At 35.3% G+C, this 27,141-nt stretch overlaps 2 protein-coding genes across 29 annotated transcripts in view; both read left to right on the forward strand.

Annotated features, from left to right (window-relative positions):
• Positions 1–27,141, forward strand: part of LOC115952777 (putative disease resistance protein RGA4) — a 110,908-nt gene that overhangs the window by 68,893 nt on the left and 14,874 nt on the right. For 12 of the 27 annotated variants that reach the window (XR_004083559.1, XR_004083540.1, XR_004083562.1 and 9 more), the window contains exons 2-10: positions 22,887–22,945; positions 23,572–23,772; positions 24,090–24,175; positions 24,663–24,734; positions 24,859–24,945; positions 25,107–25,186; positions 25,567–25,649; positions 25,863–25,946; positions 26,334–27,007. The gene's annotated coding sequence lies outside the window, so the exon portion shown is untranslated. Of the gene's footprint in view, positions 1–22,886; positions 22,946–23,571; positions 23,773–24,089; positions 24,176–24,628; positions 24,735–24,858; positions 24,946–25,106; positions 25,195–25,566; positions 25,650–25,862; positions 25,947–26,084; positions 27,008–27,141 lie in introns of all 27 variants that reach the window. The other 15 variants (XR_004083552.1, XR_004083553.1, XR_004083554.1 and 12 more) reach the window with 8 other exon arrangements.
• On the forward strand, positions 19,056–21,693 carry LOC115952778 (disease resistance protein RGA2-like). Of its 2 annotated transcripts, none has more exons than XM_031070046.1 (2): positions 19,056–19,970; positions 20,488–20,564. In XM_031070046.1, the coding sequence occupies exons 1-2, from the start codon at positions 19,668–19,670 to the stop codon at positions 20,527–20,529; spliced, it is 345 nt and encodes a 114-aa protein (XP_030925906.1). In that variant the 5' UTR covers positions 19,056–19,667; the 3' UTR covers positions 20,530–20,564. The 2 variants fall into 2 exon arrangements, with proteins under 2 accessions (XP_030925906.1, XP_030925907.1); XM_031070047.1 differs by lacking the exon at positions 20,488–20,564 and adding an exon at positions 21,610–21,693 and having other exon boundaries at positions 19,059–19,970.

Genomic DNA, 27,141 nt, shown 5'->3' on the forward strand with positions numbered 1-27,141 from the left:
ACAAATCTTAAGTCTCCGCCATCCTTGCTTTGACCGAGCCATTTCGAGCTTCGTTAGGACATGGTGTTTCTGGGAGGGGAATAGTTTTTTCATTGCTTACTACTTTGGTGAGTGTATTTCAGGTTAAGGTATAACCAAAGAGTAAAAGTAAACTCCGGAAGAAATCTAAGGGATTCATCTGTGAGAGAAACAACTCTTGTTTCTCCTCTTTATATAGGGGACGAAGGGGAGAGCACTTAATGTGTTCAGATCCCCAAAGAAATCTGCAGACAAGAATACACCCGTTTCGTTCCCCCACGCCATCGATAACCGTTAAATCTGGGAGGTCTCGTAAAGGGAAGATATTAAAGACGCGCCTCGGATAACCAAACGGCATAGGCGCATCATGAAGAAATTAAGAGGAGCATCTTGTAGACCGGTACACTTCTCAGGCAGGTGAAGAGTCGCCAGCGTCAGTCAAAGGCCGCATTAAGTGAGTCATAATAGAGGCTTGGTATTACCAAAACCCCCCACTCCAACCAGGATGTTGGACAGCAGGGTTTTGAGGGGCTATTGTGGGGCCCAATAATTTATGGGCCAGGTCCACTTGCTCATGGGAAGTCCAAAGGCCCAAACCGAAAAAGGTTAAGGCCCGAGCTCAAAAACATAAGGTAAAAAATGGCCCGGAGATGCAGCCGAGGACAGTCTAGTCCTCGGCAGACCCAAAGTTCCATTGAGAAGAGGGGTAAAAAAGAGATATAGGAATAAATTTGTAAGGAGATCTAAAATACCTTGGGGAAGTTGTCCTTACTACCCTTCCCAGATAAGATTCTGCACCTAACAGAGCCGTATTCTTCAGCTTTATCAACCATCCCCAACAATTCTGGGATTGGACTGATGGGACAAATGTCAGTCTTGTAAAGGTTGACCCTACACGTGAACGAAGGACAGCGAACGCAGGCTAGTATAAAAGAAGAAGTAAGTGAATCTGGTAAAGGGGCTCTGATCCTACTTCCAAAAGGAAGGACTCCATGGGTGAAAACACCTGAACAACACATGCACATCACAGAGAAAACCCACCGTTGGGTAACCAGGGGAAGACCTCAATGGTCCTCGGACCAAGTCCGAGGAGCCCAATCTCATAGGATGCGACGCTGTAGGGCTTAAATGTTCAAACCCAACTCCTTTTTCTACAGGAATTCCTCTGAAATCAAGACCGGAACATCGTCCTGTGACCAAAGCCAAGCTTTTCAAGCCCACTCTCTACAAATCATATTGTGAAGGATCTTTCATGTGCGAGCCCAACAACATTATTGGGCCGCAAAAGAATCGTGTCCCTACAGTTAACAATCCATTTTAGGAAAGTTTTGACATCACTTTTATGAGAAATAGAAAAAGCTGTTGAAATATTAATTTTTTTTTCCATAAAAACTTTATTTAAATGGATTATTAACCATTGCCCTCAGGGCATCCCTTAGCATTTCCCTATATGTTATATAGCAATTTTAAATTTCAATTTTACCATTGACAATTTAATTATTAAATAAATGAATTATACATAAAAGAAATTTGAATTGATTTGTGAGATATATTAATTATGGGATGCCGCAAAATATGGTTATCTTTGAAAATCCAATTAATATAGAGTACTTTAGGTGGATTGGTACCTCCCCAAGCACTTAGCACAAATTCGATACTCAGCATGGATTCAAGCTGTCACGTTAGCATATTTAGTAAGTAATATTTCTAACCATCTCCAAAAAAATTTAAAAAAAATTTATTTGATAAATCTTTTAACTTATGATTTTATTTTGCTTGAGAAGTCAATACTCATTTTTCATTAGTTTAATTTGAGTTTAAATTAAGAATGGTAGTGTAGGGACACGATTCTTTCGCGGCCCAATAATGTTGTTGGGCTCGTACATGAAAGATCCCTCACAATATGATTTGTAGAGAGTGGGCTTGAAAAGCTTGGCTTTGGTCACGGGGCGATGTTCCGGTCCTGATTTTAGAGGGATTCCTGTAGAAAAAGGAGTTAGGTTTGAACATTTAAACCCTACAGCGTCGCATCCTATGAGATTGGGCTCCTCGAACTTGATCCGAAGAGCATTGAGGTCTTACCCTGGTTACCCGACGGTGGGTTTTCTCTGGGATGTGCATGTGTTGTTCAGGTGTTTTCACCCATGGAGTCTTTCTTTTTTTGAAGTAGGATCAGAGCCCCTTACCAGATTCACTTACTTCTTCTTTTATACTAGCCTGCGTTAACTGTTCTTCGTCCACGTGTAGGGTCAACCTTTACAAGACTGACATTTGTCCCATCAGTCCAATCCCAGAATTGTTGGGGATGGTTGATAAAGCTGAAGAATACGGCTCTGTTAGGTGCAGAATCTTATCTGGGAAGGGTAGTAAGGACAACTTCCCCAAGATATTTTAGATCTTCTTACAAATTTGTTCCTACATCTCTTTTTTACCCCTCTTCTCAATGGAGCTTTGGGTCTGTCGAGGACTAGACTGTCCTCGGCTGCATCCCCGGGCCATTTTTTACCTTATGTTTTTGAGTTCGGGCCTTAACCTTTTTCGGTTTGGGCCTTTGGACTCCCCATGAGCAAGTGGGCCTGGCCCATAAATTATTGGGCCCCACAATAGCCCCTCAAAACCCTGCTGTCCAACATCCTGGTTGGAGTGGGGGGTTTTGGTAATACCAAGCCTCTATTATGACTCACTTAATGCGGCCTTTGACTGACGCTGGCGACTCTTCACCTGCCCGAGAAGTGTTCTGGTCTACAAGATGCTCCTCTTAATTTCTTTATGATGCGCCTATACCGTTTGGTTATCCGAGGCGCGTCTTTAATATCTTCCCTTTACGAGACCTCCCAGATTTAACGGTTATCGATGGCGTGGGGGAACGAAACGGGTGTATTCTCGCCTGCAGATTTCCTTGGGGATCTGAACACATTAAGTACTCTCCCCTTCGTCCCCTATATAAAGAGGAGAAACAAGAGTTGTTTCTCCCACAGATGAATCCCTTAGATTTCTTCCGGAGTTTACTTTTACTCTCCGGTTATACCTTAACTTGAAATACACTCACCAAAATAGTAAGCAATGAAAAAACTATTCCCCTCCCAGAAACACCATGTCCTAACGAAGCTCGAAATGGCTCGGTCAGGGCAAGGATGGCGGAAACTTAAGATTTGTCCTCCCTTCCTTTCAACCAAAATCCGAAGCAGGGGCTCATCTTGTCAGATTTTCGGCGTGACTGAGTCGAGAATTCCCATCATCGTAACCAAACGCTCTCTTGCGAGCATACCTAATATAGCCCCAGTGTGTTAGGAGTCAGGAACGAGGCAGGGACTAAGTGCCTCTGCTTCTTTCTCTCTTTGTTCACTGGTGGCCCCTCCGCCTCCCTTTTTTAGTCTTCCCAGCACCAGATCCATCCCGGTACTTTCACTTCTCCCTCTTTTGCTCCTTTTTCTTTCTTTTCATCTCTTCTCTCTTCTTCTCCTCCTTCTTTACTCATGTCCTCCATCTTCCTCATTCATCTCCTCCATCTTCCTCATGCATCTCCTCCATCCTCTTCTTCCTTCTCCTTCAATTCTTCTTCCTTGTCCTTCATCTTTTTCCAAAGAAGGTTCTTATCATAATATGAGCAATATCGAGGCAGAGATGGGAGAGACTTTGAAGACGAGTTTAAAAGACACCTGACTGTTTATTTATCTGTACTGCGGGTGTTATCGTTGTTTCGGCAGTTCACTTTTTGTATAGGCTTGTTTGAGCCCCTCTTTGTACATTGTAATAATTTTTCATATTAATAAAAATTGTTGTTATTTTATTTCGCATGTTCTGTCTCTATATTTTTATAAATTTGCAAGTGCTGCTCGGCACAATAATATAACATTTGAATCAATGACGACTAAGGCCAAAATATTTGCTAATAAAAGATGTCACCATAATTTTAATAAAATTGTTTGTCATAGCAACGCGCACCTGTGAATAACGATACTTGTCCGAAACAATGCCGAGATTAGAACTGGATGCTTTATGCGGTGTAGGAAGTAATCATTCGGAGACATATCACCCGCAAAAATGAACAGCCCCCTTAGGTTACCGAATAGTGGAGTGTCTCGCCATCATCCGAGCACTCTTACTGGCCTTAACATATTACAATATTTGAGCCGAGGACTTTCCCGTCCGGGTAGTTGGTTTCCCATAGGCTTGAGTCCGAGGACCATGCAAGGCCTTGGTTATGTCCAAAACTTTTTTTTTTTTTTTTTTTTGGTATAGGCTTGAGTCTGAGGACCATAGTTCAGTTCTCCCTTTCCTCGGGTATTTCACAAGGTGCCAAGCAGGGGGTTGTCCTCGGCAACGGCTATCCCTCGGCGTGGGCCGTAGTCCCTGGGCCCCCATGCAGAACGGGCCTGGGTCGCGAATTTACTAGGCCCACAGATTAAGAGGTATTTCCGTAGTCTTTGGTCACGCGGTACCTTTTGGCGTCCCAGTGTTCGAGGTGTGCCTTTACCAGACTCCTTTAATCTCATGGTTGCAGATGACGTTGGAAATCGAGCCGGAGACATTTTGTCTGTAGCGTTCCTTGGGACGCTGCATGAATTAAATGCCACCACCTTATCTTTTTAAATAAATAGGAGAGAAAACGGCTTTACCTACGCACAAGTCCTTCAGCTTCCTCCCTTAGTAAATCATGTTTGAGGCGAGGGTTGGGGAAAAGGAACTCTCTCCGCCGCAGAGGCGCCGTGTCCTCCTGAGACTCAAAAGAGTGATGTACGGGCAAAGGAGGCATAAATTCAAGAGAATATTCCATTTCGACAGAGGGGAGAGGGTGTTTCTCCCTCTTTTAGTCAAAATCCGAAGCAGGTTCTGTTCACGCCAGAATTTCGGTGTGTCAGAACAAAGATTCTCCGCCACTAGCGCCTCTGCCTTTTTGCAGGCAAATTTTTGGTGAAGGCTCCTCAACTTCCGGCTCCCTGCACCTTTCCTTCAGCGGTGTGAGGCTCAAGTTGGGTTCTTTTGCTGCCTGAGTTATGGGCATGCAAAAGCATTGAGGAAGAACAAGGTCTTGAAGCAGTAACCAACCTCTCCTCTGTGCTACCTCCTCGGCTTTATCTTATTCTCTTGTATCTTTCCTTTCTATTATGTAGTGAGCTTTGACATAAGTTGATTCCAGCTTTTCATTGTATGCTGTACTGTTTCTTTGTTTTAGTAAAAAGGGAAATTTATTTACTTGGTTTGAATACTATTCTTTTTGCAACACTACTTTGTGAAAGGGTGTGCTCCATGTGTGTGTTTCTTCGATGATACTTAGAGCAGGAAACCTTGAAACATAATCCAACTAATTCTAATTTACCAACACTACCAAGCATTACGACGATAATTCATAGTAAGTTAAACTTAGGAAACTAACAGAGGTAACAATTGAATATTCTATGATAAGTGCGAGAATACCGTCCGAGAATGATAATCTCTAAATAATCCACCCGAGGAGTTGACTGAGCAGTAGAGAACTCAGATTGTTTTTCAGGCGACATATTGCCCTATATTGCATCGATCCTTTTGGTGCTGCAGATCCGAAAGCAGACTTGAGAATCCTCGCAATTTAGGAACTAATCCAATTGTTAGTGGAGAGTTTTCCTCGGATAAATCCCCAATTCCATGTAATGTAGTTTTTCCTTACAAGTAGTTGGTTTCCCCAAAGGCTTGGGTCCGAGGACCATGCAAGGCCTTGGTTTCGTCCAAAACTTGTAAGATTTCTTTTTTGTACTTGGTTTCCCCATAGGCTTGAGTCCGAGGACCGTGCAAGGCCTTGGTTCTGTCCAAAACTTGTAAGATTTCTTTTTTGTACTTGGTTTCCCCATAGGCTTGAGTCCGAGGACCGTGCAAGGCCTTGGTTCTGTCCAAAACTTATGAGATTTCTTTTTTGTACTTGGTTTCCCCATAGGCTTGAGTCCGAGGACCAAGGCCTTGGTTCTGTCCAGAGATTTCTTTTTGTACTTGGTTTCCCTAGGCTTGAGTCCGAGGACCGTGCAAGGCCTTGGTTCTGTCCAAAACTTGTAAGATTTCTTTTGTACTTGGTTTCCCCATAGGCTTGAGTCCGAGGACCGTGCAAGGCCTTGGTTCTGTCCAAACTTGTAAGATTTCTTTTTTGTACTTGGTTTCCCATAGGCTTGAGTCCGAGGACCGTGCAAGCCTTGGTTCTGTCCAAAACTTGTAAGATTTCTTTTTTGTACTTGGTTTCCCCATAGGCTTGAGTCCGAGGACCGTGCAAGGCTTTGGTTCTGTCCAAAACTTGTAAGATTTCTTTTTTGTACTTGGTTTAGAGGACCGTGCAAGGCCTTGGTTCTGTCCAAAACTTATAGATTTCTTTTTTGTACTGGTTTCCCATAGGCTTGAGTCCGAGGACCGTGCAAGGCCTTGGTTCTGTCCAAAACTTGTAAGATTTCTTTTTTGTACTTGGTTTCCCCATAGGCTTGAGTCCGAGGACCGTGCAAGGCCTTGGTTCTGTCCAAAACTTATAAGATTTCTTTTTTGTACTTGGTTTCCCCATAGGCTTGAGTCCGAGGACCGTGCAAGGCCTTGGTTCTGTCCAAAACTTATGAGATTTCTTTTTTGTACTTGGTTTCCCCATAGGCTTGAGTCCGAGGACCGTGCAAGGCCTTGGTTCTGTCCAAAACTTGTAAGATTTCTTTTTTGTACTTGGTTTCCCCATAGGCTTGAGTCCGAGGACCGTGCAAGGCCTTGGTTCTGTCCAAAACTTATGAGATTTCTTTTTTGTACTTGGTTTCCCCATAGGCTTGAGTCCGAGGACCGTGCAAGGCCTTGATTCTGTCCAAAACTTGTAAGATTTCTTTTTTGTACTTGGTTTCCCCATAGGCTTGAGTCCGAGGACCGTGCAAGGCCTTGGTTCTGTCCAAAACTTATGAGATTTCTTTTTTGTACTTGGTTTCCCTATAGGCTTGAGTCCGAGGACCGTGCAAGGCCTTGGTTCTATCCAAAACTTATGAGATTTCTTTTTTGTACTTGGTTTCCCCATAGGCTTGAGTCCGAGGACCGTGCAAGGCCTTGGTTCTGTCCAAAACTTGTAAGATTTCTTTTTTATTTATTTATTTTTCGAACGTAAGCCCCTAGATCAGGGCGGGGAGAGCTGGCTTGAGGCCAAAAGCCCCTAGGGCTGCCCGCGCCGTTGGCACTGCAAGGCGTAGCCCCTAGCAGAAGTTTGGGTCGGAACAACAACTGCATGTCGCCGGAGACGGAGGAAGCTCCGCGAACCTTTGCTTGCTAGAGAGTTGACTCCACCGCCACCTGCGCCAACACGCATGCTTCCCCACAGACAGCGCCAATTGTAGGCCCAATAATGTTGTTGGGCTCGCACATGAAAGATCCCTCACAATATGATTTGTAGAGAATGGGCTTAAAAAGCTTGGCTTTGGTCACGGGTCGATGTTCTGGTCTTGATTTTAGAGGGATTCCTGTAGAAAAAGGAGTTGGGTTTGAACATTTAAGCCCTGCAGCGTCGCATCCTATGAGATTGGGCTCCTCGGACTTGATCCGAGGAGCATTGAGGTCTTACCCTAGTTACCCGACGATGGGTTTTCTCTGGGATGTGCATGTGTTGTTCAGGTGTTTTCACCCATGGAGTCTTTCTTTTTTTGAAGTAGGATCAGAGCCCCTTACCAGATTCACTTACTTCTTCTTTTATACTAGCCTGCGTTCGCTGTCCTTCGTCCACATGTAGGGTCAACCTTTACAAGACTGACATTTGTCCCATCAGTCCAATCCCAAAATTGTTGGGGATGGTTGATAAAGCTGAAGAATACTGCTCTGTTAGGTGCAGAATCTTATCTGGGAAGGGTAGTAAGGACAACTTCCCCAAGATATTTTAGATTTTCTTACAAATTTGTTCCTACATCTCTTTTTTACCCCTCTTCTCAATGGAGCTTTGGGTCTGCCGAGGACTAGACTGTCCTCGGCTGCATCCCCGGGCCATTTTTTACCTTATGTTTTTGAGCTTGGGCCTTAACCTTTTTCGGTTTGGGCCTTTGGACTCCCCATGAGCAAGTGGGCCTGGCCCATAAATTATTGGGCCCCACAGGTAGCTTTGAAAAATTATACATTTTTATTTGAAAGATAATGCATATTAAATGGTATTTTCTTAAAAAGTAGATTTTCTATATAGGACCAATAATATAGGATATGGGGTACCATATAAAAAATAGTAAAAAATTAGGTCTTATATGATCAGTTTGTATCATTTTTTTTTCATTCTCAAAAAAAAAAAGTTTGTATCATTTTTTTTTTTTTTTTGAAAGAGTTTGTATCACATGATTCAACATAAGTGTTACACTTCCTATGACATGCTTTTCTATATAGCGTGCACTAGAAGTATATTAACAATATTAACATAATATTCTAATTGAAACCCTCTATATGAAGATTTCAATAATTTTAAAATAAATCACCGATTACTGAAATTTTTTTAGCAATTTAAAAGAAGTTTATTTATTTTAAATTATTTTATTTATCTACCATAATTTGTAGATTTAATAATAAAAGTCTATGTGCCTTGAGTTTTGTTTGTATTATCTACTTTCATCATGTAATGTAAGTAAATTTAAATTATTGAAATAATTTGCTCTATGTGAGACTTTATAATTGGTTTGTTTGTTTTAGCTTAATTATTTTCTAACAGATCTTGTTTATTTTGCCTAGACCTTCTTAAAACCTGATTTTATAAAGAAAAAATTACAACTGTACTTTTGTATAATTTATGATTTAGTGCATTCTCATTCCCGTGGTGTTCCAAATTATAGTTTTTGCTATTATAGAGGGTATAAAAGAATAGTACCATAAATATTGTTCGTTTAGATCACTGTAACATGGTGTATTGCAAATGAAGTGACTTTTTGTTCTTGTAAATTTTTTATTTTTAAAACAAAAATTGATGTCAATACTCTTAGTTAACTTTTTTTTAAACATATCCAATAAAAATAAGCTAATTTTTTTTTTTTAACTTATAAAAATAAGATAATTAAGTAGGCCATATTCAATTTCAAGAACGTTTAAAATACTATCCCCATAAAAACTCATTTAAAAATAATAAAGTCTATGCTCTTCAAAAAAAAAAAAAATAATAATAAAGTCTATGGAGTAGTACTTTCGTACTCTTAAAGTCTTTAAGTTTAATGGCAATTTGCAACCATTTTTAATTTTCACCGACCCTACATTTATTGCCGTGGGTACACATTTCTGATTTCACCGACCCAAATTTATTCGGCTTGCCATCAGTTTAAGAGGAAAAATAAAGATGCTGAATGGATTTTGGATTTATTGCCGTGGGTACACATTTAATTTATTCGGCTTGCCATCAATTTACAACTATTTTTTCACCCACTACATTTATTGCCGTGGGTACACATTTCTGATTTCACCTACCCAAACTTATTCGGCTTGCCATCGGTTTAAGAGGAAAAATAAACACTCTTTTGTTTCAGCAATAATATTTTTTAGAAAATAAGTTATTTTTTAAAAATTATATTTTATAAAATTATCTTATTTTCTAATGTTTGGTAGTAATTTTAAATAAGTTGAAAAATAATTTTCTACCTTCCTTTATTTAGCTTGCTGTGAGATAAAGTTGTTTTCCAAAAAAATTTAATGGAAAACAATGTCTAAAAATAAGTCATACTTTTATGTTGACCAAAGATAGTTTTCCTTTGATTCATATTTTTTTATGCTACCAAATACTGGAAAACACAGAAAATTATCTTTACACAAGATTTTTCATCGAAACAAACGGAGCGAAAGATGCTAAATAGATTTTGGACTTTTTTTTTTTTTTTAAATTTTGATAATTGAAGTGGGCTTTTGAATAAATTTGCTAAATATATTAGTAACGCGATGTGTTTTACCATGTTGTAATGCTATAGTGGATGCGGAATGAGAAGTATAGAATCGGAACATCGATAACATGAGAGTTACGAAGTTTAACCTTGTCGGCCTATATTAACAGAAGAATCTTTTAAGAATTACATCTTTATTATATAAAATTATAGTACAAAACTTTTGTTACAATAAACCATAACATAAGTATATATAGATGACTAAAGTCTAGATTACTAGTACATAGTAGGTACGGGCTTGAGCCTATTACGTTGGGTAAATATATCTAATATATCTTTAACGCCCTCTCTCAAACTCAAGGTTGAAACTCAATGAAGGTTTAAGATTGGATAAGCATGAAAATATCCCTTAGAGATGCCTTGAAAAATGCATTTGAAGAAACCACGATGAGAATGTGCCAAGTGATCAATTTTGGAGTTTCAAATGAAAAAACAAAATCCAAAATCGGAATCTACGCAAAAAACTAAGCAAGATAGGCCTTTTTCAAAAAATTTGACTTTTGGTCAATGGTCAACATATAAGTCAAAGTCAACGATTAGTGCCCATGAGTCAGATCCAGGTGGTCCAGGTCGGGTTGGTCCGGCCAACTGGCAAAGATGACGTGGTGATGACATGGAGACTTACTAACATGGTGAGGCTTGCATGGTAGTGATGTGACTAGGGCTAACGTGGCTCTTGATGACGTTAGCAAATGACGTCATGGATGATGTCAAAAGAAGGCTGACGTAGTTCTTTGGCGCGTGTTTGGCACATGTCAGTGACAGTGATCCATGGGAGATATGTGATGCGGTGAGGTTCAGATCTAAAGACAAGCAAGGGCACTGTGGATTTGTGTTGTGCATGTGGGAAACTTCTTTGCTGTGTAGACTGTAGAGATGTTTGTTTAATGCGAAGAATGAAGTTTGGTTCTGATACCATGTTAAATATATTAGCAACATGATGTGTTATATCATGTTGTATATGTTAAAGAAGATTCAAACAAACATCTCTAGCTACCTTGATAATAAAAAAACTGACAGTTGAATTACAAACTCCTAACAATAGGCATGTATCATTAAACCTTCATTGAACCTTAACTCGGTGTAAGAATCGGGTCATTGGGTTACTAGTTCAACTAGTGGATTGCTGGATGAATTGTAGGGTTAAATGAGAATTTAAAAGGTATATAATAAGTTTGAGAAATCATAAAATTAATATGTAATTAGAAAGGAAAAAAATAACATGCCTAAATTACTAATTAAAATAAAGTTTATAATTTATATAAAAAGTGTTACGTTCACAACATTTTCATAACAAATTATAAATGGTAAGTTGTTATTGTATATCATTTAAACTTACCACTGGAATTACATTTTTGTCCACCAATAATAACTTGTCACATATGATTTTTTGTGAAAATATTGTAAATATAATATTTCTCAATGTATATAATTAAGCAAAACAATAATTGTATTTTATTAATTAATTTCATTGAAATCCATGATTAAGTGAACTGCAAGATGAAAAAACTCATATATATATATATATATAAATATAGTAATTTGCAAGAAAATAATAAGATATGCACTTATGCTAATTGTTACTTATTGAAGTTATCATTTTTTTCACCTGTTCCATGAGCCTACTAATTTTTCACGGAAAAAGTTAATGAATGTCATAAAAGTATTGGTTTAGAAATTTTTTTTAGAAACTTTTTATAGGAAAAGAAAAAAGTAACTGATTTTTTTATAACTTTTTATATTTCACATAAAAGTCGTATAAAAACCTTACTAAAATCGTCCATTTGTTAAGAGTACTTGTCAACAGGATCCATTTTTAATTGTACTTAGACAAAAAAGAAAAAACTCTTTTGTAATAGTGATCCCTATCGTCGCTTGAGCTCCAATCAAGTCTTTTTTTTTTTTTTGGAGAGTTTCAACATATGGCGCCCGTTCTTGATGATAACTTTTTATCATCAGATTAAGACACTAATCAGTTTTTGGTGTAGGCAGGGATTGAACCCCAGATCTCTTATACAACCATAAAAAACTTTACCAGTTGAGCTAACTGGAACCCACAGCTCCAATCAAGTCTTCATTTTTAAACAATGATCCTTTGTTGTCTTTGAGTGTAGATTAATTACAATATGAGCTTTATTGTTCATGTTTGGCTGTCTTTTATATATTTTCTGTTTCTGTTCATTTTTCCGTTTCCTTTACCAATAAGCAGACTCCCCAACCTTCCTTAAGAAATTAAAACGTCACGTGCAGAATGGCAAAGTTTAAGTGCTACGTTATATAGCAATTTTTAATTTCAATTTTACCGCTGACAATTTAATTTTAAATACATGAATTATACATAAAGAAATTTGAATTGAACTGTGAGATATATTATTAAATTATTAATTATGGCATGCCACAAAATATGGTCATCTGCTTTGAAAATCCAATTAATATGAAACTTGATTTTGGCTAGGTACACCTTAAATCCAATTATATTATCTTGTTTATTTTCGCTAGGTACACCTTACAACTTGATTTTTTTAAAAGTACAATTGTATTTTTTATATAACTATGTGCATAATAATTCAGTGTTCTAAATTAGAGTTTTTTGCTATTATAGAGGGTAAAAGAATAGCAATATAAAAATTGTCCGATTAAATTATTGTTACATGATGTATTTGCAAAATTAAGTGACTTTTTGTTCTTGTAAAAATATAATATTTTTTACAAAAATTGATGTCAATGCTCTTACTTTTTAAACTAAAAAAAAAACCATATCCAATGAAAATATATAGCTAATTAAATAGACTTTACCCAATTTCAAGAAGTTTATAAAATATTATCCATATATAAACAAATTTAAAAAGAGTAAAGTATGTTTCAATATTGTTATCATGCATGATAAAAAATTATGTAAAATTGTTTTGTCTATACCACGCGGGATATGGCTTGATGGTAAGAGTTCTCGTTCTGCACTTAGAGAGGAGTGGTTCAAGCGATAACTCCAATAAGGCCTGCGTGGTACATATGATATTACCTATTATTGTCACGTGATGTGGAGCACCAAAAACCCCTTTTTTATTTAGCAAAAAAAAAAATAAAAGTTTCGTCTATGGTGTAGTACTTCCATACTCGTAAAGTCTTAACCTTTGTCTTTTTTTTTTTTGATGGGGTCTTAACCTTTGTCTTAACCTAACCAAGCAATGGCAATTTAATTGCAACTAACTTTTGACCCACAACATTTATTGCCGTGGGTGCAGATTTCTGATTTAACCTTCCCAATTTATTCGGGTTGCAATCAATTTAAGAGAAAAATAAATAAATAAAGAACATTTAATGGATTAAAAAGCTTTTGTCGTTATCATGAATCGTTCTTTAACCCAAAACCGTACATATGACTCGTCAAATGTGCTTGCCACCGTATTATATTTGTAGGGTTGAAAAGTGTTTTTTTTTTTTTTTTTTTTTTAGAGGTTGAAAAGTTTTTTTTTTTTTTTTTTTTTTTTTAGAATCTGTAGGGTTGAAAAGTTGAAACCTATTCAAATATGGAGTTGTGTTAACAGCCACTGCACGGTGCTCATTAAACACATATTTTTCTGAAAAAAATTTTGTTTTTTTTTTAATTTATGTTACTTTTTCAGTTTACAGATACTATATTAAGATATTTTTTACTTTTTCTAAGAAATATTTTTTATTTTTTTTCTGCTCTTAACCAGCACCAAGCGGTGTTGGTTAACATTCCCTTCAAATATGTGGTACAAGAAATATAGTAGTACATGTTTTGACCTTTTACATTTTTTTTTTGGTAAACAAAAAATTGATAGAGAGGAACAATTAGTGTGGCTTTCTTACCTATATGTCACTATAGTAGCACTTTACTCACTCTCGAGCGAGAACCTATACTCATTGTCTTTAAGAAACTTACTTATTATCTTTGGACCATTTGGAATGGAGATAAGATATAAGAAGTACCAACATACAACTAGTTGTTGATATCATATTGTAAAAACTTGGAAAATGAGAATCACAACATGAGGAAGAATGAATACAACTTTCGTGTGCTTATTATATGTTGTATGTTACTTTTTGAAGTCGTTATTTTTTGTTCACTTGCTCCTACTCATTTTTAATAGTGATCCCCATCTTCCTGAACACCAATGAAGTCTTTTCATTTTCATTAATGATCTTATTGTAAATGTAGAGACAATGCTGATTATGAAAATTATAACTTGGTGAGGAGGGAGCCAAAAAAGGTTGTTCAAGTGGCTACCAATCCACAAACACTTAGCACATGTTTGATATTTATCATGGATTCAAACTATCAGGGTAGCATATTTAATAAGTAGTATTTCTAACCATCTAACAAAAAAAAAAAAATTTATTTGATAAATCTTTTAACTTATCATTTTTTTTACTTGAAAAGTCACAACTCATTTTTCAATATTAGTTTTATTTGATTGATGGTTTTGAAAAACTAAATACATTTTTATTTGAAAGATAATGCATATTAAATGATATTTTCTTAAAAAGTATATTTTTTGAATAGGACCAATAATATAGGATTGGGAGTACCATATAGTATATAGTAAAAATAAGGTCTTATACGAGTTTGTATCATATGATCCAACATAAGTGTTACACTTCGTATGCAAGTATATTAACAATATTAACATAATATTCTAGGTGAAACCCTCTATATCAAGATTTCAATAATTTTATAATAAAATGCCGTTTTTTAAATTTTGCGCCAATTTAAAGGAAGCTTATTTATTTTAAATTATTTTATTCATCTACCACAATTTTTAGTTTTAATAATAAAGGGCCATGTGCCTCGAGTTTTATTTGTATTATCTACTTTCATCATATAATCTAAGTAAAGTAAAATTATTGAAACAATTACCTATAACTTATCTTGTTTATCTTGCCTAGGTGTACATCACCTTAAAACCTGATTTAAAAAAATAAACGAAAAGTACATCTGTATTTTTTATATAACTTAGTGCACTCTTATCTGGTGTTCTAAATTAAAGTTTATGCTATTATAAAGGGTAAAATAATGGTACCATTATAGAGGGTAAAAGAATGGTACGATAAAAATTGTTTATTTAGATTATTGTAACATGATGTATTGCAAGATGAAGTGACTTTTTGTTCTTCTAAAAACAATTTTTTATTTAATTTTTTTTAAAAATATCCAATGAAAATAAGCTAATTAAATAGACCTGACCCAATTTTAAGATATTTAACATACTATCCCTATAAAAAGTCATTTAAAAAGAATAAAGTATATAAAATGTTTAGTTATCATGCATAACAAAATTTAATGTAGAATTGTTTCGTCTATGTAAAGAGAAATTATTAGGTCCATCAGAAGGATTGTTGACGTGGTTCTCCTCGACTTGCCAACTAATAGAATGCTGTCCCTTCTAAAAAAAAAAAAAAAAAAAACTAATAAAATGCTGTTATTTATGAAAATGTGACATCATCTGATAATTTTTATATTTTATTCTTTATGCTAATTAGGAAGCTCACACATACATTTGCATAAATGACATTATCTCATTAGTCAAAAAAGACCACATCAACAATCCTATAAGTGTAAATAATAATTTCTCCTTATGTAAGGGTACTTTTAGACTCTTAGGGTCTGTTTGGATTGAACTTATTTTTGTTGAAACTGAAAATACTATCGTGGGACCCATGAACAGTGCGTGAACAATGTTTTTTTGTCCCTTGCACAGTAAAATCATGTGATATTATTGTTCACGAGCATGGAAAAAAAAATCTAAAAACACAAAACATAAATGCCACATTCAGTTGAATCCAAACGAATACTTAAAGTCTTAACGAAACCGAAGCAATGGCAATCGTTTTTCCACCCACTACATTTATTGCCATGGGTACGCATTTGTGATTTTACCTACCCAATTTATTCAGCCTGCCATTGGTTTAAGGGGAAATATAAAGAGTTCCGAATGGATTTAGATTTTTTATATAAAATCTGATTTTTTTTTTTTTTTTTTTTTTATAGATTCTTTAGTATCAAATAAACCTGATTTAAAAAAAAAGAAAATGTTAATGAGTGTCCTTAGGGTACTTGTTAAAAATCCAATTAAAAAAAGTTTTTTATCGGAAAAGAAAAAAAAAACAATTAATGTTTTGACAACTTTTTTTATTTTCCATAAAAGTGATGTCAAAACTTTCTTAAAATGGATTATTAACAAATGCCCTAAAGACACTCGTTAACATGATCCTAAAAAAAAAAAAAGTACATCTGTATTTTTTTTTATAACTTAGTGCACTCTCATCCAGTGTTTTAAATTAATGTGTTTGCTATTATAGAGGGTAAAAGAATAGTACCATCATAGGGGGTAAAAGAATAGTACGATAAAAATTGTTCGTTTAGATTATCGTAACATGATGTATTGCAAAATGAAGTGACTTTTTGTTCTTGTAAAATTTTAAATTTTTTTTTTTTAAATACCCAACAAAAATAAGCTAATTAAATAGACCTTATCCAATTTCAAGATTTTTTTTTTTACGAGATAAAATTCTACTCTAACTTAATTTAAATATATATGTATGTGAATCTCTCTCCTGATAACTTGAACCTTGTCCCTTTTCTTAATTTCAAGAAGTTTAACATACTATCCCTATAAAAATTCATTTAAAAAGAATAAAGTTCCCCCTAAAAAAGAAGAAGAAGAAAGTATATAATACGTTTTGTTGTCATGCATAATAAAAGTTAATGCAGAATTGTTTAATCGTCTACGAAGGGGTTTAATGCAAAATTTAATGCATAATAAAATCTTCACCTAACTCAAGTAATGGCAACTGTTTTTCCACCCCACTACATTAATTGCCCTCGCTGGGTACGCATTTCTGATTTCACCTACCCAATTTATTCGGCTTGCCATCAGTTAAAGGGGAAAAAATAAAGAATGCTGAATGGATTTTGGATTTTTTTTTATAAAAAATATCATAGTTTAAGTTTAAGTAAGGTTTTGAAAGATGATTTTGTTAAAAATACAAAAAAGAAGAAGTGATGATTAAATTACAATACTCTTAACAATAGGCATATATTATTAAATCTAGATTGAACCTTAACTTAATGTAAAAATCGCGTTATTGGATTACTAGTTCAACTTGTGGATTCCCAGCTGAATTGTAGGGTTAAATGAGAATTTTAAAATATATATAAATAAGTTTGAAAATACATAAAATTAATATGTAATTAGAAAAAAAAAATAACATGTCTAAATTACTAATTAAAATAAATTTTAAAAAGCATATTGAGTGGAACATCAATTGTATTTTTTATTAATTAATCATAAGTGAAATCCATCATTAAGTGAATTGCAGGATGCAAAAATTCTCTTTTTTTATATATTATCATTAGCAAGAAGATAAATAAATAAAGGGAAATGTTAACAAATACTATGCGGTGCTTGTTAAGATTTCTCAAATTGGTGCTTGTTAAGATTTCTCAAATTGGTGCTTGTTAATAAAAATGATAAAAAATTATTAAAAAATTTGTCAAAAAGATAAAAAATTACTAAAAAATTATCAAAAAGTTGAAAAAGTAAAATAAATACAGCAAAAAGCTGCAAAAGATTGTTGTTAATGGGCACCGTAAGGTGCCCCTTACACAACCCATAAATAAATAAATATATATATATATATATATATATATTCATTTGTTCCCATGATCGTACTAATTTTTAATATGAGAAAAATAAATGGATGTCCTAAAAGTTTTGATTTATGTACTATTTTTAGAAATTTTTTATTGGAAAAGAAAAAAAGTAATTGATTTTTTATTTTTTTATATAAATTTTTATATTTTTCATAAAAGTGATATAAAAACTTTCCTAAAATCGTTCATTAACAAATTCCCTAAGGGCAACTATTTATATGATCCGTATTTAATAGTACCCAAAAAAAAACCTAATTTATAATAGTGATCCCTATCCTCTTGAGCTCTAATCAAGTCTTCGTTTTTAAACAATGATCCTTATCGTCTTGAGTGTAGCATACATTAGAGCATCCGCAGCCGAAAATCCCATCCTATCCTATTTTATCATTCCAAAAAGCAACTTTATCAATTATACCATACAATTTTACAACATACCCAACATTCCAACTTCTATTTTTCTATTCTACACTTTAAAATAATATATCTACCCAATAAAATAATATATCCCAAATCCATATCTATTCTCTCCCTTCTCTCTCCTCTCTTTGATTTTTAATTCTCTTCCTCCGTCTCTCTTCCACTGAAACCACCACCTCCACCGTCCAAAAAGGCCTCTGTCTTTCTTCCATTGAAACCACCAGCACCTCCACCGTCCAAAAAGGCCTCTGTCTCTCTTCCATTGAAACCACCAGCACCTCCACCGTCCAAAAAGGCTACAAAACTCAAACAAACTGCCCCTGCTTCACTGGCCATCATCCCACCACCGCCAAAACAAAACCCACAAATGACCAACAAAAATCCAGCAAAATCAAACCCATAAATGAACAACTCGCACCACAAATGAACAAACCCATAAACCGATCTCTGCGCCGATCTCCACACCCAACGCCCAACGCCAATCTCCACATCCCACGACCTCCATGCCCAACGGCGATGTCCACATCCCACGCCCAACGGCGATCTCCATGCCCAACGACGATGTCCACATCCCACGCCCAACGGCGATGTCCACATCCCACGCCCAACGCCGATCTCCACACCACACCCAAACACCGATCACTGCGCCAAACCCCAAACGCCGATCTCCACACCACCACACTGATCTGCAATGAGAGGGAGAAGAGAAATAATGACTAGGTGGTGGCTTGCCATGGCCGGTGACAGTGGGTCAGGCCATGGTGTGGTGGCTATAGGATTGAGTCTGAAGAGAGGAGAGCTGAATGAGAGAGAAGGAAGATAGAGAAAAGAAAAGGAAATAATGAGAGAGAGAGAGAGAGAGAGAGAGAGAGGAAAGAGACAATTAAAAAATAATTTTTAGAAATAAGATTGTGCTACAGTAGCATCTTACTAATAAGATTCTACTGTAGCACAATTGTAAAAATTTTTACAATTCCAAATGTTTACAAGTCCAAATACTGGGTGTTTTTGGGGTTTTTATGCTAAACCCATCTTACATTTGGCATATCCATGCCCAGGTGCGGATGCTCTTACAATTCGAGCATCAATGTCCCTGTTTGGCTGTCTTCTATATATTTTCTGTTTCCTTTACTTTTCACTCGTTGATCGGATTCATGATTGCAAATCAGATGGCTCTAGTCCACCAATAAGCAGACACCCCAACTTTCCTTAGGACACATATATGTTGACTATTAGGACTTGGTCCTTTCCCCCCCTAGGCTCTGACCCGCGCCTTTAAAAGTAGACATCTTGTTAGGTAATGAAATTAAAACATTACATGCAGAACGACAAAGTTTAAGTGCTACGTTATTTAGCAATTTTAATTTCAATTTTACCATTGGCAAATAATTATTAAATACATGAATTATACACAAATAAATTAATTATGTGATGCTGCAAAATATGGTCATCTTTGAAAATCCACTAATTAATATTAGAGTATTGAACCAACCACACTTTTACAAAGCATCGTTAGAAGACAGTTACAGGGTAAGTAGTACTTAAACAAGATAATCCTTGAGGCTTATAAATATTGATGTTGTTATTCTAAGCTGGACACAACAACAACCTGCCTCTCATCACTTTCATCATCCCACAAACCCATATTGCATTCCTGAAAGAAAGAAAAAAAAAAAAAAAAAACAATGGCGGAAGGAGTTCTCTTCGACCTTGGCATGAAAGTCCTTGAAGTGGTGGGTTCCTTAGCACTCCAAGAGATCAAGTTGGCCTGTGGTGTCAAAGCTGAGCTTGAAAATCTGAAAAGCACAGTTTCAACAATCCAAGCTGTGCTTCTAGATGCAGAAAAGCAGGGCTCTCATAACAACGAGGTCAAAGACTGGCTCAAAAAGCTCAGAGATGTCTTCCTTGATGCAGATGACGTGCTGGATGATTTCTCCACTGAAGCTCTGCAGCACAAAGTGATGACTGGAAGTAAGATGACGAAGGTGGTACGCATTTTCTTTTCAAGTTCAAACCAGCTTGCTTTTAGTCTTAAGATGGGTCATAGAATAAAGGCAATTAGGGAGAGACTAAATGTCATTGCAAAAGATAAGGATAATTTCCACTTTATTCAAAACTCTGTTGAGCCACAAGTCATGAATAGGGATAGGGAAACTTATTCTTTTGTATTGGAAGAAGATGTGGTTGGGAGAGAGGATGATAAGAAAGAAATTATAAAACTTCTTTTGGATGCCAACACTGTAGAGAATGTGTCAATTATTCCAATAGTTGGGATTGGAGGTTTAGGCAAAACAACACTAGCTCAACTCATATACAATGACGAAATTGTCAAAAATAATTTTGAGCTGAAGTTTTGGATTTGTTTATCTGATAACTTTGATATAAAACATATTGTGAAACAAATCTTAGAATCTTTGGGAAATGGGAGAGATGAAGAAAGTCTTGATATTTTACAAAATCACCTTCGAGAAAAACTTAATGGAAAAAAATACTTTCTTGTCCTAGATGATTTGTGGAATGAGGACATTGAAAAGTGGCTTCTCTTAAAAGATTTACTAATGGGTGGTGCAAGGGGAAGCAGGATAGTAGTAACTACTCGCTTGATAAAGGTAGCAGATATAACGGGCACAACTCCACCTCATGAGCTTAAAGGCCTAGATCCAGAAAAGGCTTGGTCATTGTTTACAAAAATGGCATTTAAAGGAGGCAAAGAGCCAGAGAATCAAGGCATAATAGACCTAGGAAAAGAGATTATGGGAAAATGTATTGGGGTGCCTCTGGCTATAAGAACAATAGGAAGCTTATTGTATGGTAAAACCTCTAAAATTGAGTGGCAATCTTTTTTAGATGATGAACTCTCAAAATTAGCCCAGCAAGAAAATAAAATTTCATTAACTCTTAAGTTGAGTTATGATCACCTTCCATCACATTTGAAGCAATGTTTTGCTTATTGTAGATTGTTTCCAAAAGATTATTTGATTGATGTAGTTACACTTATTAATCTTTGGGCAGCGCAAGGCTTTATTGTGTTAGAAGGTCCAAGGCAATGTTTTGTAGATATTGGTAGAAAATATTTTATGGAATTACTTTGGAGGTCATTTTTTCAAGATGTAAGAAATGATGAATGGGGCAATATAAAATCATGTAAAATGCACGATCTCATGCATGATCTTGCAACTCTTGTGTCTGGATTGGAAAGTGCCATATTAAATTCAAGTGGGGAAAATGATATTGAAAAAGTACGTCATGTATCATTTAATCTTGTGGATTCATCAGTACAACTTTTAATCCCCATGCTTAATGGAAGGAAGATACACACAATTCTAGCATTGAGTGTATGGGGGAATTTGGGTAACTTAAATTGTGATGCATTCATTTCAAATTTTAAGTATCTACGCGCATTGAATTTGAGTAATCGAGGATTACTTGTAGTGCTACATTCAATTGGTAAATTGAAGCATTTAAGATACCTTGATCTTTCTAAAAATTATTATATTAAAATTCTCCCTAATTCCATTACTAAGATGCTGAATTTGCAGACACTAATACTACGAAATTGTGGTTCGCTTAGAGAATTACCTAGGGGCATTAAAAAGTTGGTCAATCTCAGGTTTCTAGATATTACAGGTTGCGGCGGCCAAATGACTGATATGCCCCTTGAAATTGGACACTTACTTGTCTTCAGACAATACTACCTAGTGTTGTTGTGAGAATGGAAGGTTCCCGGGGCCAAGTGAAAAAAGGCCATTGTGGTTCCTGTAAGGAAAAAAAGGCCGAGTCCAATGGTGGGCCAAGTCAATTGAAGTTACTACACAACAACTTGGGGGGAGAATTAAGAATTGAAAATCTAGGACATGGAAAAGATGAGGTGCGGGAATGTAAAGATGCAAATTTAAAGGATAAGCAACATCTTCAACATCTGGTATTAAAGTGGGATGTCTCCGAATGGGATGCAGAAAGCGAATGTTATGATGAAATGTCACTGGAAGGGCTCCAGCCACATCCAAATCTTAAAGCGTTGAAATTGCAGGATTATACGGGTGTGAGAATTCCAAGTTGGGTCTCTTCTCTCACTAATCTTGTTCATTTTCAATTATATAATAATTGGAGATTGCAGCACCTCCCACCGTTAAGTCAACTCCCTTTTCTCAAGTTCTTTTGGCTTGTTGAAATGGAAGCACTTGAATACATATGGATAGATGAAGACAGTGTTAGTAACGTGTTGGGTGCTTCCTCTTCTTCTTCTTCAAAAACACCATTCTTCCCATCCTTATCTTCTCTTGAAATAAGATATTGCCCAAAACTGAAGGAATGGTGGAGGAATGAGCCACACCATCTCTTACTTCCATCATTTCCTCCTTCTCTTGAGGAATTACACATTCTGGGTTGCCTTAACCTGACTTCCATGCCCCTGATTCCCGATCTCACCTCTTTGAAAGTGCGACGTATTTCTGGTAATCCCCTCTTACGGCTACACAAAGGAAACAGGGAAGATTGTCCCAAATAATCCAACAAGAAAAAACAATTTCTTCAGGTATGTATCTATCCATCTATCTTTTATAATCCCAAATCAAATTCAACTACTGGTTTTTTTAGGGTTTTTATATTTTGAACAACTTCTAAAACTATTCAACGTCATTCTTTTCAATCTTTTTTCTTTTTCTTGTCTATAAACTGTTAATTGAACAAGAAAAATTTGTACCTAAGAGCATGTTGATAATATGATGTGTGTATGGTTGCTTCTTAATTATTGCAGAGTCTGAGTTAGAATCTGAGTGGTCACAGAGTTATTTGAACATGAAAAATTAGGATAATGTGATCCATCCCTTTTTTCTTTCTTTCTTTTAATTCTAATGATTTATGTCTTTGTACCTAAGTGCATGGTTGCTTCTTAATTGTTGCAGAATCTGATTTAGAATCGGAGTCTGTTCACTTCCAGAGGAGGAATTAGCTTGTTTTGCAGGTATTTCATTGGTTTACCCTCTTCTTCTTCTTCTTATTATTATTTTTTGAGTCATTTGAACTATTGATCTATAAAAAATAACTAATGGTTTAATTACCGTTTTTGATGGGATAATTGCTGAATGAATTCTTTCTTTTCTCAGACTTTTTATTTTATTTATTTATTTTGGAGACATTGTTTTTGTCAAAAGCAGAAAAAAGATTGAGGTCTACCAATGTAGACATTCACAAATCTAGAGATAATATTTATCTAAGTTGTGCATTTGAACAAAACCTTTGGTGCTTTCAATTTTCTTTCTTCTTAATTTGTTTTTATATGTTAGATTTCTAATGGCCAGAGCATCACACAATCATAACTTTTTTGGTTTCCTAGTGATTTTTGGCTCTTTCTCTACCTCCAACAGCCCCTTGCAGCCTTTCTTTCATCTCCAATTATTTCAAAACGAAAAATCCTACACATTTTAAAAAAAAAAAAAAAAAATTCTTCCTTCTCATTGTTGTCCTGCAATCTGCCAGAAATGGAAAAGTTCTAATTTTTCAATGCATAGTTGCACACTTCATGTACATTATTTTTTAGTTCTTGTACTAAAACAAATGATTCATAACACTTCCATCATGTGTGTAAAGAAATTGAGGAATGTCGCAATCTGACGTCACTTCCTCAAGAGATTAGCAATCTCACCTCTTTAAAAGAGTTGTACATTGCTGGTTGTCCCCTCTTAGGGCAAAGATGCAAGAGGCAAATAGGTGAAGATTGGCCCATCATTGCCCATGTCCCACGCGTACTAGCGGATAGGCAGAACCAGCAAAAAGAAACATTTTCTTCAGGTATGCATCTCATCTATCTATCTTTTAATCCCAAATTAAAAATCAACTTTTAAAACTATTCAACTTCTTTTTTATGCTGAACTGAACCAGTTTAAAACTCTCTTTCCTTCTTTTCAGTATTTTTCCTTTTTCCTGTCTATAAAGTGTTAATTAGACGCACGATTTCTTCACAAAGTTATTTGAACAAGAAAAATTAGGATAATGTAATCCATCCTTTTTTTTTTTTTTTTTTCTTTTAATTCTAATGATTTATGTCTTTGTACCTAAGAGCATGTTGATAATATGATGTGTGTATGGTTGCTTCTTAATAATTGCAGAATCTTAGTCAGATTCAGTTTGTTAACAATTTGAGAGGAGGACTTAATCGAGCAACTACCATTGCAGGAATTAGCTTATTTTGCAGGTATCTTGTTGGTTCACCCTCTTTTTTTTTTTGGGGGGGGGTCTATATATCTACGAAGATTATTTTAAAATTCTCATTTGAACTATTGATCTATAGAAAAATAACTAATGGTTTAGTTACTATGTTTGATGGGATAATTGCTTAATGCATTCTTTCTTTTCTCTGAATTTTTTTATTTTAGAGACTTTGTTTTAGTCAAAAGCAGAACAATTACAGATGTAGACATTCACAATTCTAGAGATAATATTTTTTTGGTTTCCTAGTGATTTTTGGGCTCTTGCTCTGCCTCACTTACAGCCTTTCTTTCATCTTGAAGTATTTTGAAACGAAAAATTCTAACTTTTTTTTTTTTTTAGTTCTTCCTTCTCATTGTTGTCCTGCAACCTGCCAGAAATGGAAAAGTTCTAATTTTGGAGAACTTATCAGGCATTGGACTTTTCAGTTTTCATGCAGAACTTAAAATTCAGACCTTTTACTAAACTTTCAGGCCTTGCAATTGTGTAACACGTCCCAGAATTGCAAGTGGATTGTCAGAATCTGCCGAAAACAATTTCTCCAGGTATGCATCTATCTTTTAATTCCAATTTTTCATGGACAATCATATACAGATGCCCTTCTTCTTGATGCCTTTTGAGGTTTGTCATATTTTGGAGAACTTCTTAGTCATTTGACTTCTTATGCAGAACCAACTCAGGCAAAGAACAAGCTTGGGTGCCAAATTCAGACATTATTCAAAAACTGCAATTGTGCAACAGGTCAAGAACTTGGTGGTAATCATTTGTTTCCCTTTTTTCCCATCAAAACTTTAATAAGATGCACGATTTCTTCAAACTTGTTCTATCATTTGTTCTTTTATTCTAATGATTTATGTCTTTTCCTCTAAACTTGTGTTAATGAAATGACATATATGGTTGCTTGTTCATAATTCCAGAATCATAGCAAATTTCTTAGAACTTTGAAGGGAGGACTTGACCAGGCAACTAACACTGCAGGAATTAGCTTACTAAACCGGTATTTTGGTAGTTAAATTTTATTTATTTATTTTTTTTGGGTTATAAAAGTTTCCAACATATATTTACTAAATGCTTTTCATGAGATGATTAAACCAAAATACTCCTCACATGTTTGTGTGTATACTTGCTTTAAAAAGCCAAAAAAGAACAAGAGAATGACTAAATGAGCCTAATCTATTCATACATGCACTAGTTCAAAGATAGTCTGAATTGAATTTTTATCTGTTAATAGAATATAATTACAAATTATGTTTTAACTACTTCAAGTATCTTGCTTTTTATGCTCAACCGAAAGCCAATTTTTTTGTTCTTATTCATTCTGCTTTTTGAGGTTTTGATATTTTGAAGAATTCCTCAATCATCTGACTTCTCACGCAGAACAAATTAAGGACAAACCTGGCTTACCTTGTTCAAAACTTTATGCCCCAGAAATTATGCCAAGTACAGTCTTGGACTCAATGGTAATTATCTCTTTTTGTTTTTTTCATAAATCCCTTTACTTTTTTTTAACATCAAAACTTTAATTAGATTCTTGATTTCTTTAAATTATTAGGATAATAAAAAGGGATAATTGTAAATTCTTCCATTTGTTCTATTATTTTAATGATTTATATCATTGTATCTAAGCTTGTGTTGATGAAATGACATATATGGTTGCTTCTTAATAATTGCAGAATCGTAGCAGCTTTGGTAGAATTTTGAAGGGAGGAACATGACCAAGCAACAATAACTCAATGGGGAATCAGCTTACTATAAAGGTATTTTGGCGGTTACTTTCCTTTTTCTTTTTTTTTGGGGGGGGGGGGTTGTTTAATATATATATATATATATATATATTTTGAGAACAATATTTGTTTGATTCCTCACATGTTGGTGTGAAAACTGACTTTTTAAAGTCAGAAGAGCACAAGAATGACTGATCGAGTATAATTTTTCGTACGTGCGCAAATTTGAAGGAAGATTGGATTGAATTTTTATCTATTACTCAATTAAATATTACTAATTAAGGTTTTTCATCTTGCTTGTATTCCAATTAAGACTTGAGGATAACACCATTTTTCTTTTCATTTCTCTTTAGTTGGTATTTTGTATATTTCACTACCTCCGAAAGCATGGCCTTTGCTTCTTAACTTTTGGTTGTGCAGTCTCTGTTCAAACAATGGGCAACATGATGCATTTTCTTTTTTATAATCGTTGGAAAGCAGAGGGGGCAAGCAGTGTAATGGATGGATAGAGTGTACGGAGTTTTTAGGCCAAAGAGAGGTAGGAGGAAGGATGGCTAAGCTGTGATGGGTAAGAGAGGAAATTTGATTAAATGTCCCAGACTGGAAGGTATTGGAGCAGACAATGAAAATGAGAGCAACCACATCAACCTACTTTCCTCTCTTTCAATTAGAGGATTTAGAATTATATCAGATTAATGATTTAAAATCACTTATAGAGGAGAGGCTGCAGAACCTCATTTCTCTCTAGGAACTCTATATAAAAAGGTACAATGGACTGGGTTCTCTCCCTTGGATAGGCATCCTCACATCACTACTAAGCCTTAACATTTGGGAATGTCCCAAACTAACGTCACTTCCTCAAGGGATTCACAATCTCACCTCTTTACAAGAACTAGGAATTGATAATTGTCCCAATCTGACGTCACTTCCTCGAGGGAGTCGCAATCTCACCTTTAAAAAAGTTGTAAATTCTTGATTGTCCCCTCTTACGGCAAAGATGTGAGAGGCAAACAGGTGAAGATTGGCCATCATAGCTCATGTCCCATACGTGTATGTGGATGGTCTAATCAACCAAGAAGAAACAATTTCTTTAGGTATGCATCTATCTATCTATCTATCTATGTATCTATCTTTTCATCCCAAATTAAAAACCAACCACTGGTTTTTGAGGGTTTTGATATTTTGGACTACTTCTAAAACTATTCAACTTCTTTCTTATGCAGAACTA

The sequence above is a fragment of the Quercus lobata genome, chromosome 7 (assembly GCF_001633185.2).
Source record: "Quercus lobata isolate SW786 chromosome 7, ValleyOak3.0 Primary Assembly, whole genome shotgun sequence".
Classification (NCBI taxonomy): domain Eukaryota; kingdom Viridiplantae; phylum Streptophyta; class Magnoliopsida; order Fagales; family Fagaceae; genus Quercus; species Quercus lobata.